Source organism: Mesocricetus auratus, unplaced genomic scaffold, assembly GCF_017639785.1.
Source record: "Mesocricetus auratus isolate SY011 unplaced genomic scaffold, BCM_Maur_2.0 Super-Scaffold_100024, whole genome shotgun sequence".
Classification (NCBI taxonomy): domain Eukaryota; kingdom Metazoa; phylum Chordata; class Mammalia; order Rodentia; family Cricetidae; genus Mesocricetus; species Mesocricetus auratus.
Window position 1 is genome coordinate 12281068 of NW_024429205.1, and position 13578 is coordinate 12294645.

The 13578-nt window shown below is 44.8% G+C and overlaps 1 protein-coding gene across 2 annotated transcripts in view; it reads left to right on the top strand.

Moving 5' to 3' along the window:
- The window catches only part of Vsnl1 (visinin like 1), a 102304-nt gene that overhangs the window by 39552 nt on the left and 49174 nt on the right, over positions 1-13578 (top strand). For both annotated transcript variants that reach the window (XM_013119823.3, XM_005079055.4), the window contains exon 2: positions 12540-12706. In XM_013119823.3, the coding sequence (XP_012975277.1) occupies positions 12540-12706 (167 nt within the window). The remainder of the gene's footprint in view (positions 1-12539; positions 12707-13578) is intronic.

Below are 13578 nucleotides of genomic sequence, written 5' to 3' on the forward strand. Positions count from 1 at the left end.
CTGTTGGAGTATTTTCTTTATTAATGCTGGACATGGGAGGATCCAGCCCATCGTGAACAGTGCCACACCTGGACAGGTGGTCCTGGGTTCCATAAGAAAGCAGGCCAAGCACATCACAGCGAGCAAGCCAGTAAGCAGCACTCCCCCATGGCCTCTCCATCAGCTACAGCATGCAGGTTCTTCTTTAAGCTCCTGCCCTGACTTCCCTTCATGATAGACTATAGCATGGAATTTGTCAGCCAGGTGAATCGCCAGCTCTCTTGACATGGTTGATTTTGGTCATCGTCACATCACAATAGCAGAAACACAAACTAAGAAACTAATAAAACCTGGACCTGATGCTTCAGAGGAGGATGAGCCCCACAAAGCTGTCAAATCATGGAAGACCCACCCACGCCGTTCAGTTCAGTAGGGCTCTAGAAAAACATAGCCTTAGAGTAGTGGTTCTCAACTTTCCAAATGCTGCAACCCTGTAGTACAGTTCCTCGTGTTGTGGTGACCCTCCAACCATAAGATTATTTTTGTTGCTGCTGTAGTTTTGCTACTGTTGTAAATTGTAATGTAAATATTTGATATTCAGGATAGTTGACCGAAGGGGTTGAGAACCACAGCCTTTTTTGCATCTACATGCTTTATAGCCAATAGTTTCAGGCCAAGTTCCCCAAATGCTGGGCTTCACTTTCAAGTAAACAATTATTCCTAGTTTCTTGGGATAAGAGCAGATAATGTTGCCTCAGAGAAGTTACAGTTTCCAGAGCCTTCTTGGTTCTTCCATTTGTCCTGCAAATAGATGCTGTTCAGCACTTTAACAGGTAACCCAAAATCTAGCCTTAGGCACCCAGATGTAGCCTGTCCCTGCCTTTGAATTTTCTGTCTTAGAATTCCAGTTGCTATGAGCAGCATCCGATGGTACTTCAACCTTTACTGTGGCATTTACAATCTCTTTCTTTTCTCACTTGTTTCTTGAAAATACGTAAAACTTTAAAACTCGGACTAATACACCAATCTGATCACTTTGTCAGTCAGAGACGGTTAGTATTCAGGCATCTGTACTGGCCTGGCCTGTCCTTGGGGTTCTGACAGGACACGCCCTCAGCTGCAGACGCTAAGAGCATCACCTGTGCACATTCACTTTGTTCCCTTTTAAAAGGGCCCTGCCCACTCCCATCCTTCTCTATCTCTTTCTTTCTCTCCCCTGTCTTTTCCTCTTTCTCTCCTTCTCTCTCCTCTCATGCCCTCTCCTCTCTCCTCTCTCCTCCCTTCTGTTGCCCCTATCACTGGAGGCTGATTTCCCTCCTTCCCTTTCCCCCTTTTATGATCCCTTTCCATAATTAAAAAAAAAACCCTCTGCTTGAACACTGTCACATGGCATCTTTAAGAAAATTACAACAGAGATGGCAAAGTGAAGCTTCAGAGAGGTGACTTGCCTGGCAGTCCCTGGCCCCAGGTAGATAGTCCCTGACTCCAACATGCTTTCTCTGTATTACAGCCTATCTATCTATTGGGAATCTTTCTTGGGTTCTCCTGAGTATCACTATACACATATTCATTTTACTCAACTAACTGAGTGTGTCAGAACTGAAGGGCTGTGACTGTCGGTGAAACCTCAATTGCTTAAATGCGAATTGCTTAAAAATGGCAAGTACTGAGGAAAAGCAACAGTGGCTCTCACCTCAAGATTGCCCAAACTGCTGTTCACCTGGTGAAACAGAAGTTGTATAATTTTCTTTTCTGAATATTAATATTATACACACCCAGAGAGGTGCAAGAGAGAGTAAAACACCAGCATTGAATGGCCAACAGTCACAACCACTGTTAAGATTTAATGTAAATTTTTAAAGATTTTAATGTAAGTTAAACTCCGTGTGTGTGTGTGTGTGTGTGTGTGTGTGTGTGTGTGTGTGTGTGTGTGCAAGCTGTGTGAGTGTGCATGTAAAGTAAAGCAAGGTGATACTATGCATGCTGCTTTGTGACCTGCTTTCTCAGCTCTGGGATGTCTTCTATCCTTCGGTCTTTCTTTGGGAACATCAGACACTTATGTGAAACATGATCGTGTGAGTCATGATGCATTCTTATCGGCCTGCGTTCTGTCCTTAGCTCTGTATAAACAAGACTCGGTGGTACATGCCTGAAATCCTAGCACCTAGGAGACAGGAGGATTCAAGTAGTTCAAGGTTATCCTCAGTTACATAGCAAGTTGGAAACCAGCTTGAGCTACCTAACACCCTGTCTCAAAAACAAATGAGGGAAAGAAAAAGAAAGAGAGGAAGAAAGATTGATTGATTGATTGATTTCAGCATCCCATTTCTTCCCACTAGAACATTTTACTTACAAGAAAAAGGTCTTCTTTATATGAGAATTTGAAAATAATCTGTATTTAAGATCCAGATAGCTGGGCATGCTGGCTTATGCCTCTAATGCCAACACTTAGGGACTAGGATAATCCAGAAGTTCAAGGGCAACCCAGCCTACAGAGTGCAGTGTTTTATAGCCAAACGGATAGCTCACAGGTTAAAGTGCTTGTCACCAAGCTTGACAACCTAAGTTTGATCCCAAGAATCCACATAGTATAAAGGAAAACCCAATTTCCTTGAGAGTATACACACACACACACACACATATTCATACACACACTAATAAATGCAAAAGAAAACTAAAACAAGTGACTCAACTACATGATTTAATGTACATTTTTAGAACTGCTGTAGAGATAACATCTCAAAAGTATGGCTATTACAAACATCTCTCAAAAGGGAATTATACAGTGGCTTGAGATTTGGAATATGAGGGGGGTTAAGATGCCGCTACTGTCAAGGCATATGATGAATATGTCACTGGCCCCTCCCATAGGACCAAGGCTCATTTGGAGAGCAATGAGAAGATAGCAACTTCGGTGCTCAAGGCCTAACACCATGACGAGGATGTGCTGGTGACAAGGGACAGTCTACTGGTGTACTCCTCTCACAGCAGCTCCCTGCTGCTCTGAGATAAGGGCCATGGTCCCTTCCCACTGGGTCTTGGCAGCACAGCCCAGAACACAATCTGTTGGGCAGAAGGCTGGGATTATTAATGGAAGCTTTTCTTCTGCTACCTCGCAGAACCAAGCGAGGCTCTGACAATACCAAAGGAGGCCCATTTCCTTTCATAGAAGCCGTTCCTCAGAAATACATGGAGCGGTTGGATGCACGGGGCAATGAAAATAAGGTGCAGGTTGCAGAAAAGTGGGTGGCTTCTTGAAGCAGCTCCAGAGGAAAGGTCACCAGCTATTAATCAACTCACACGTCTGTTCAGTGGCTGAGCCAAAAACCGGATGGAAATCTCCTTTGCTCAACAGTTGACTCTTCGCCTGGGCTCCTCAAGTGTCTTTTCCGTGCCCAATCACAAACCAAATACTTTTATTTGAAGAAGGCAGAATGCGTTATTTACATCTGTATGACTATCTTGGTTTCATTTCTGTTGTTACAAACACCCTAACGAAAAGCAACCTAGGACACAGGGAGGCAGTGTTTGACTTATAATTCCATGCTACAGTTCATTATTTCAGGGAAGTTGTCTTGGTTAGGGTTTCTATTGCTTCGATGAATCACCATGACCAAAGAGCAAGGTGGGGAGGAAGAGGATTAATTGGCTTACACTTCAGCATTTCTGTTCATCACTGAAGGAAGTCAGGACAGGAACTCAAACAGGGCAGGATCCCAGAGGCAGGAGCTGATGCAGAGGCCACAGAGGCGTGCTGCTAACTGGCTTGCTCTCCATGGCTTGCTCAACCTGCTTTCTTATAGAACCCAGGACCACCAACTCTGGTTGGCACCACCCACCATGGACTGGGCCCTCCCCCATTGATCACTAAATGAGAAAATGTCTTACAGCTGTATCTCAAGGACACATTTCCTCAGCTGAGGCTCCTCCCTGGGATGACCCCAGCTTGTGTCAAGTTGATGCACAAAAGCAGCCAGTAAGAAGTCAAGGTGGAATGTAAAGCTTCACACCCACAGTCGAGAGCAGATTGAGGATAAACCTGTGTGTCCTTGCTCGTTTGTCTGCTCTCAGCTCACTTTCTCCTCCCATAGCATTTAGAAGCCTAGGGAATGGTGTCACCCACAATAGGCTGGGTCTTCCCACATCACTTAACAATCAAAATGATACACACACACACACACACACACACACACACACACACACACACACATACATACACACACTCCCACTGACCACCCTGACCTAGAAAATTCCTCACTGAGATTTTTCTTCCCAGGTAATTATGGGTTATGACAAGGTGGCAATTAAAGCTAACCAAAGCATTTGCTGTGACAGAAAGCCTCACAGAAACAATTTAAGGGAGGAAGGCTATATTTTGGCTCATGGCTCAGAGGGTATGACTAGCCCATCACAGTAAGAAAGGCATGGTGTCAGCAGTCTTTGGAAAGACTTGTTATATATGAGCAGATCAGGAAGCAATTTGGGCCAGAACCATATCACCTTCAACACTTGCTCCCAGAAACCCGTTTCTGCTAACTCAAACATAGTTCCTAAGATTCCACCACCCCACAAAATGGTGCCACCGGCAGGAGAGTAAGTGCTCAAACGCATTAGCCTATGGGGGACATTTTTGTATTCCAACCCTGATGCAGATTCAACAGAGGCACCTTAGAATTCCCCCTGGCCCAAGATTTGTATACTTTTTTGCATGAAAAACAGGGGAAGCCATCTAGAGTGATTCCTGGATGTCTCTTCTCTTCCACAAAGCATCCAAGTCTGCATATTGGCTATCAGCCTGGTTGCTGAGCCTATGTTGGGGTTGATAATAAGTATTGCGGCTGAACACCTGCTTCTTGAAGGGTGCTGTTGAAAAGAACTGGACACACCATCTCATTTACCCCATAACAGTCCCAAGAGGAAACACCACCACTGCCAGTTGAGAAAGGAGGGTTCCCAGGTCCCAATAACTGAAGTAGCTCTTCAAAATACACCTTCATTCTATATTTCTCAGAAGCTCGATTCTAACCGGAGCATGACTCTAGAACGTGCTTCCTGCCCGCCTCATACTCAGTCCAGTTGACTGTGAGGGAGACGCTGATTCCCTAGTAGAAAGGAAGAAAAACCAAAAACTTGGTGGCAAGATGGAGAAGAAACATTTCCGAAGTTGTAAGACAAACACCAGGTATGGCTTTGGTCTGAGTTATACTTCTCAGATCATTGAAGTTGTAAGACAAACACCAGGTATGGCTTTGGTCTGAGTTTTACTTCTCAGATCATTGAAGTTGTAAGACAAACACCAGGTATGGCTTTGGTCTGAGTTATACTTCTCAGATCATTGAAGTTGTAAGACAAACACCAGGTATGGCTTTGGTCTGAGTTTTACTTCTCAGATCATTGAAGTTGTAAGACAAACACCAGGTATGGCTTTGGTCTGAGTTATACTTCTCAGATCATTGAGAAATACCCACTGAGGCTTGGGGAAAGGTGACATGTAGTCGCTGACCTATAATGAAGACCCTTTGAAGAGACTTCACAAATTCTCTTGGGAAATCCAATAAGTCTATTGGCAGCTCTCATTCTGGAGTCAGGGGTAGGCCATTCTCCCGAAGTCCCAAAGGCACTGCAGGTTCGCAGTCTGTATCCTTCACAGGGACAACTCAGGCAGGAAGTTGATAGAGACTGGGTAAGGCAGTCCTAGTCAGGGAGGCTTCTCTTCATACCCTGACTGCTTGCACAGATTCTTTCCAGTTCTGTGGGGGACCTGCGTCCACCTCAGTGCCCGGGGATCACAGGCACGGGCGCAGCAGCAATGTACAAGCCCCCTGCTGAGGGCACCACTGGCCTCTGGTACTGACTCCCTGCGTTATCTGGCATACGTGCCCTGACCTCCCCAGGTCTCCGGCTAGAAAACAGAGCAGGGTGATTGATCCCTGGGGCCTCCGTCTGCTTTCACCTCCATGTATTCATCACATGAACAGACAGATCTCTTGTCACTTGCCCTAACAGCATCCCTGCCACTGCCATCAAAGTATTTTTTTCCTCATTTATTATAGATCAAATAATGCACTTTTGCTTTTTATCATGAATCCCTGAGGATGGAGACTGAGCCTCGCCACCTATTTCCAGCTTGTGGCCAGAACCTCAGTCGTAATCCCACGAGGTTCGGGTCTGAGGTGATGCCATCAGAGGGTACTATGAGAAAGGACTTCTCTTCCCTGAAGCTGCTTTGGTTCCCAGGCAGCGCTGAAAGGCCAGCCAGCCATCAACACCCTGGCTGTCCCCTGAGACATACTGCTGGGGCCTCCTGAGTACTTAGCTCTTGGAGGAAGAAAAGAAAACATGGAGTAGAAATTATCCAGATCTCAAGTGGTTACCTTTATTCAAAAGAAAACCACTATTCAACGTTCTGAGCAACTGTGATTCTTAGTGTTCAGGTTTAACAGGCTTTAGAAAGTAGCGACCCAGAAGCATTTGTTTACAGGACCCTAGGGGGATGGTGATGTGGGGAGAGAGTGCATTTCAACCTCTTTGTACAGAGATAAACATGCTTGGCTGCTATAGCCTTTGAGCCTTTGGCTTAGGGACAACAAACTGCAAGGGTCAGGGGTAGGACAGCAGCTGGCTCAGTATCCCAGGCTTCTTACCACAGTTCAGCCACCAGCTGCCTCTGTGATCTAAGAGAATATGTCACTTTCCTGAGTGTCAAATCCTCTAGCCTAAAACCAGAAGACTTGGACTAAGAAGTGCCTAGAGGCAGCTCTCCCAGGCTCCGGGATTTCCTAAGTATATGGTTTCTGAATTCTTCATGCCGGTCCCCAGTACAAGACTCTAGATCCCACATTGACCAGGAAGGAGAGCAGGGATTCAGAGGGAACTTGAGTCACCTGTATGCTTCCCTGGTTGCTCTCAACCCTTCATGGCATGCAGTGGTACACCACAGTTAACTAGACTCATCTTGCTTGCAAGTTGCAGGCTTCCCTCTAAGAAAAAAGGGTCCCACAAAGGCAGCCTGGGGTGATTCATGTGTCCCATAAGATTTAGAGTTTTCCCCTGGGAATTAGTCACAGATAAAGTTGACTGACTTGCAGGATTTTATCTCTTAGTCTGTCCCCTGGCATTACAGTTTTCTCCAATGAACATCATTTGATGATATTCAAGATGTGCGAACATCTTGTGAGCCCTTCAAGGCTGGAACTGGCTTTTCCATTTATATCCCAAGGCAGACCATTTCCCCCCAGAATTTGCTTAGGAATTCCTGTCAAACCGAGTTGCTCTGGGAGGGTCTCCGTCTGCTCCCGTTCATAATGCCTCTCGTCATCATAGCCAGGAAACCAGTATTAAATACAAGAAGAAGGGAGGACTGAAAGCCACACGTGGAAGAAGGCAGGAACGAACAGACCCTTGCAGGAGCAGTAAGGTTTAGACGGGCGACAAGGAACAAAGGGCAATGCCAGCAAGCAACTGGTGCATGGAACAAGACCAGCTTCTTCCAGTTATCTCTGTGTTCAGACAAGAAGCCAAGAGAGCTGGAGCTAAGAGCTAATTTGTCAGAGGCTGACCCAGTAACTCGACACTAGAACCAGCCTGGTTCCCAGCCAAGGCACCTTCCACCCTAGTGAGTGTTGTGTGCCTACCAGAGGTTTCAAGCCTGTGCCCCCAAATCCTTTCTTCTGCTGGGCTGGGCTGGTATCCAAGCCTGTTTCCCATTGTACTTAATGCTGCTGTGTGTCTGCACCTGTGACTTGACTGCTCCATCTCAGCCAGTCAGGCTATAGATGAATCTTGTTAAGATTCAACCAGGCCAATTGCCAGATTACCTGGGAGGAGCTGGCTGCACAGCTCTGTATGCCTATTGGAACTCAGCTGGCCCTGGATGTACTGGGAAGCTGCAAAGAACACACATGAAATTATCCTGAAGGGGCTGCGGAGAAAAGGCGTACACGGGTGTCTCTCGGGTGTGGGAAAGGGCTTTCTTTCCTACAGGAGCTCCTGGGTTATTCCCAATGACCTACTCTGTTCTTTCTACTCTGGAACCTGCCACTGGACAGGGTAGGATGTAGACAGGAAATAAACAAACCCTGTGGCGAGACCACCAATGACAGCTGAAGCCTTCAGGCAGGAGAAGGTGGTGTAGCCTGTATCAATAAGCAAAGGAAGACCAGAGGTCTATGATCAGGCTAGGGCAAATCACTTACTCTCTCTGACCTGCACAGCACTAGCAATAAAAGGGGAGTTAAGATGATCTTCTGACAGCATTGTTATATGAGTGAATGCTGTCACACAAAAGCCATTCATACTGTAAGATATATGTAAGTTCCCCATCTATCCAAGTGCCATTTGCAATTATGTGATGGGGGCTTTCTGTTCCAGGGCCCCATCCTCTCTGAGATCATGTGCCCACCGAAGACCTCAAGCTGATCCTTTTGAACTTTGTCTTTTTTCTTCCAAATCTTGAGCACCAAGGAATTCATTTGGTCGTGGGTGGGGCTGGCTTTTCCCTTATTGCCTGGAACACCAGCTTAAAAATAAAGCACAGTTTCTGTCCCCTCCCTTTCTGGGTAACAAAAATGCTCAAGTGACGCCAGATTCTCAGGTAAAACTACAGAGTGAACGTGTACTGACACAGGTCTGTCTGAAGCCTGTGACTCATACTTTCATAGTTAGAAAAATGTGAGCAGCCAATCAGACGATGGAGCAGCCTCGGTGATCGCTTGACCCAACTTGTTCTCTTTTTAAGTGGAGAAACTGAGCGATACGGAAGATGAATTCTCCTAAGATCACTGAGTAAGTTGGAGACAGAGGGAACATTCCTCCCCTCACTGAATGTCATGGGAACTCTGCCTGGGAAGATTATAAGTCTTGCTGTCATGTGTTCCCTTTTTGCCATTCTGGCTCCATGATAAGAAAGCTTACTTGGTTCATACCACTGTAGCCCAGAATGAGGTAGTTGTCCATGATTCGGAAGCATCAAGCCATTGCCGCCCATTCATTTAAAAACCTTGCCACACACCATTTTTCTATCAGCCCTCAAGGATACTGAGGTGAAAGACGTAGACTCTGCCGTGAAGGTATTCAGAAGTAATGAATGAGAACAAACAGGTAAAGCAATCTTTAGCAGGGCAGGCTATTTTCCACGTAGTTAAGCAAAACATATCTGCCATCTGTGGGCTGTATCTCAGACGTATGAGTCCATCAGCCCTCTTCATATCGAGATAATGAGACTGACTTCCCTGGGAAAATGCATTTCAAATGTGTTGAGTCTGCCTTACTATTCATTCCCTCAAAATGTGTTTGTGGAACATCTAATAGAAATTACCAAGGGCGGAAAGACAGTCATCCCTCATTCATGTATCTCTCTCAGTCTCTGTGTATCTCTCTGTCTCTGGCTCTCCCTCCCTCTCTCTCACGAAAAAGAGGAAGGAAGGAAGGAAGGAAGGAAGGAAGGAAGGAAGGAAGGAAGGAAGGAAGGGAGAAGGAAAAATCCAGTTGGAAAATAAGGACACCATGGAAGCTTTACCAAGAGAGGGGAGAGACCTAGGAAGGAGGATTGCTCTGCCATGAAGATCTTACAGAGGAGGTCAGACGTGAACTGGGGTTACATAAACAGAAAGGAGGGAATTGGATAAGATGACAAAGGGAGGCATCATCCTGGAGAACTTGGAAGTCTGCTATGTGTGAGCTCTAAAACGTGTAACCACTCATTATTGTTACCATACGGAGTGAAACAACAGACCAGAAGGAAGTGAGGCTACTTAGCAAACAACAGACTATGTGCCATGCTCAGGAGGTGGCGTCTGGGGACAAGGGGGCAGTGCTGAGGTTTGAGGGGGCAGATCCAGTAGTAAGACTGGTAGCTCAAAACTGTACTCACACAGCTATGCCCTGTGGGAGGTTAGGATAGAACCTGGGGAGTGAGGAAGGAGAAGAGGCTGGTGAGGCCTGGGCCGGTGTGGGTGGGGATGGCACGAGGCACAGTCACCGAAACAGGCCATAACAGGACTTTGTGCATGATCTACCCACTCTGGGCACACCTGAGCAATAGCATTGACCGTGACTGTAACCAAAAGGCATGAAGTTATGCACTTGGTTCTCCAGAATATTATGACTCACAGCCCTGACAATGCCTCTTGTGTGAGAGAGAGACATTCATCCTCTCCCAGCCAGTGGGAACAGCTTAAGGCATCGCAAATGATCCATGCAGAATCTACTTTTTTCTACACTGCTGAATTTCTACAGGTATTTGGGGAGTGGTTTCTCATAACTTTTGATCTATTTCTTATGATTAATGACTGTATATGTACCAAGTGTGATTTTGGTAAATTTTTTCCTAATGAGCCATCCGGTCCAGCAATGTGACCCATCTCTCTGTTTTTCCTTCTTCAAAGTGAGTCAGCTCTCTCTGACCCCTCGACTTTTGCTCCTTCTCTTCCAATCTGGAGACACTTCCATCCCCTTGTGTATCTCGGCTGATGCAGTTTAGTCTTGTAAATCTAGTTTTCAAACCCTAGCTCTGCATTTCCTTGGTTGTGTGCTCCCCAAGCACTGAGTCTTGGGGAGATGTCCTGGTCCCTGTTGAAGTATGTGAAGTGCTCCATCTAAGGCAGTGATTCTTATGCTGCAACCTTTTAATACAGGTCCTCATGTTGTGGTGACCTCCAGTCATAAAAATATTTTCATTGCTACTTCTTAACTGTAACTTTGCTACTATTATGAATCATAATGTAAATATCTGTTTTCTAATGGTCTTAGGAGACCCCTGTGAAAGGGTCCTTAGACCCCTAAGGGGATTGCAACCCATAAGCTGAGAACCACTCATCTAGGGACTTCTCTAAGCCAATGTTATATATTCAGAACTTATTACTGTGAGGTAGGATTCGAATTAATAATGAAAATTAATGCCTCTCTATCAAAAATAACAAAGTAGCAGCCTGAAAGTTTTGGCGGCCCATCTTTTGATTCTGAGGCTAATGGCGAATTATAGTTTTCTTACCCAGATTAATTAAATCTCACACCTGAGTACCCACTTGATTTCCACATCCAGCTGTGGAATGCCACAGTAACTTATAATTAAGAGACAGTTGCTAATAAAAGACTTTGAAGTGAAATTCAGAGCAGAAGTAAACAGAAATACTCCAGATACGGGGCAGAGTTGCTGATTCTGGAGCCCCTTGGACAAACAGAGGAGCTTGGAAAATAACTGGCCATCCTAAGGTATCCTCGGAATGGCTCTCTACTGCTGGGGTGATGCCAGGGTGGAAACTTTCCTGGAAGTAGGGGGCGGGGCTTGCTTTCATTATAGTGAAAGACCTGCTGGATGTTAGAGCAGGTTACTGATAAAGGGTGCAGGAGCTGCTTTGGGAGGAGATTAAAATAATTACAACAGCAAAGTGTAAGATGGTATTTTCCCCCTCAGGGCTGTTGCAAGTATAGACCTGCATAAACTGCATGGAATAACTGGTCCACTTGAGTTCATTCTTTAAAACCTAAATCACCCTGCTAGTTACATCTCAAACATCTTCTGGGACTGTTCTTCTCAAGTTTCCTCAGATTGTCGTGAATCTTTCTTTCAGTCACTCTGGGGCTTATTGGCCACATTTTAATGATTTTATTATACTAAAACAAGAACATTAAAAGGATTTTAAATATTAATTATCTAGCAAAAATACAACTATTTTAATTTTAAGTTATTCTTTTTCATCTTTGCCTATTTATTTCTTAATTAGGCTTCACAGTAAAGCTCGATCCTGTTACATCTGCTAATTTGTTTTATGAAGAAACTGAAAGAGGACAATAATTAATATTTATGTATCTAGCAAACATAGCTACTTACAAATCCAGGTGACAATCTGGAGATTCTAAACCTGACCTTTCCTCCTACTCTATGCTCTGCTGTGACCATGCAATTTACAGTTCATGTAGGAGATGCACTGATATTTTAACTTGGAATGATTAAAAATGACAGGATGAAATTTAAGATGAAAATTCACTAACCAATCTTTAGGAAAAGGCAACACTGAAGATAGGGAATGTCTAGAAATGAGAAGAGTATGAATTAATATGACTAATAAAAGTGTTTTCATTTGATTTAAAAAAAAAAAAGATCCAGATCCAGGACTTGGGAACTAGACCAACCAAGACACTACAATAGATGATCAGGCTTTTCAAATTGATTTTTAAACTTTTGGTTATAAAGTCTTCCCATGGATCTTGTCCATATCTCTCCCAATATCCCTGCAAGGTAAGTGTAGAGTTAGATGCTTAGGTATCAAGGGCTAGTGAACTGTAACTCACAGGAGTAGACAACAAGCTTCCATATACCTGTCACGAACATCAAGTACAATGGTCGTCTGCTTTCCATGGGAGAGTCAATGCCTTGTGACAGGTGACACAATGACAGGGAGGGTGACAGCAGGCTCATTCAAAGGGGTTTCCCTGTTCCTGTCTATTCTCAAATACTAAGTGGAAGAAGGATGCAGACTCAGGAGGCTGTGATCAGACTTGCAGAAGTGAATTCTGGCCACTGTGCTGACTGCATTGATGTGGTTTGTGGTTTTCTGCAGGCACGATGGGGAAACAGAATAGCAAACTGGCCCCCGAAGTCATGGAAGACCTGGTGAAGAGCACCGAGTTCAACGAGCATGAGCTCAAGCAGTGGTACAAGGGGTTCCTCAAGGACTGTCCGAGCGGGAGGCTGAACCTTGAGGAGTTCCAGCAGCTGTACGTGAAGGTACGCAATTCCCTCTGCTTCTCCTCCCAAATGAGATCTAGCTGGCTAGCTGCAACTCTGGTGGCTTTTCATTCTAACCTTTAAAGCACTGTTTTTGATGCATAGGGGTGTGTGTGTGTGTTTGTGTGTGTGTGTGTGTGTGTGTGTGTGAAATGATTTCTGAACAAATAAAATAGTTGTTACGATACTGAATATGGTTTTAGATGGTGACAGCACCTTCTGAAAGGGCTGTAAAAGCCTCCGAGACAGTGTCTGTTGGTGATCATAGATAGATATGCAGATGGACACATATTTTTCCTCAGTAAGAGAGAATGTACCTGTGAGCAATTTTTCACCAAGAAAGGTTCTCCTATCATCAGGTAAGGATTCAGAGTCCCAACACAGCTCATTTAGAAGAAGGTGTCACATATATTGAATCATCAGCGTCTACCCCATGAACTCAATACTTTACACTGCTTAGGAGCTAATCTTCCCATGGATATTGGCTACCATCAAAGTACAATTTCTGCTGATACGGTGCTGTTTTGGTTTGCCTGAGTTTGTGAGTTACAGTGGTTCTGGCATAATCTAGGGCATTCTATCTTGTGGACAGACACATAATGTTACACTGGCGGGAGAGATGCATTTTTTTTGGCTCATCTTAACCTTTTATGACTGAAATACCAAGTAGAAAATGTCGCTTTTTATTATTTTATTATAACAAATGTCAACATGAGCTACATGAACTATCCAGGTGTGTATCCATGCGTGGGAGGTTTGTGTAGAGCTCCAAGCACCTTTGTCTCTGGGGCTGAACATTTACCGTAGCCTCTGATCCGGCACTTCCTCTCTTACACATGTTCAAGAAGGGGCACACGGACAAAGGGACAGCT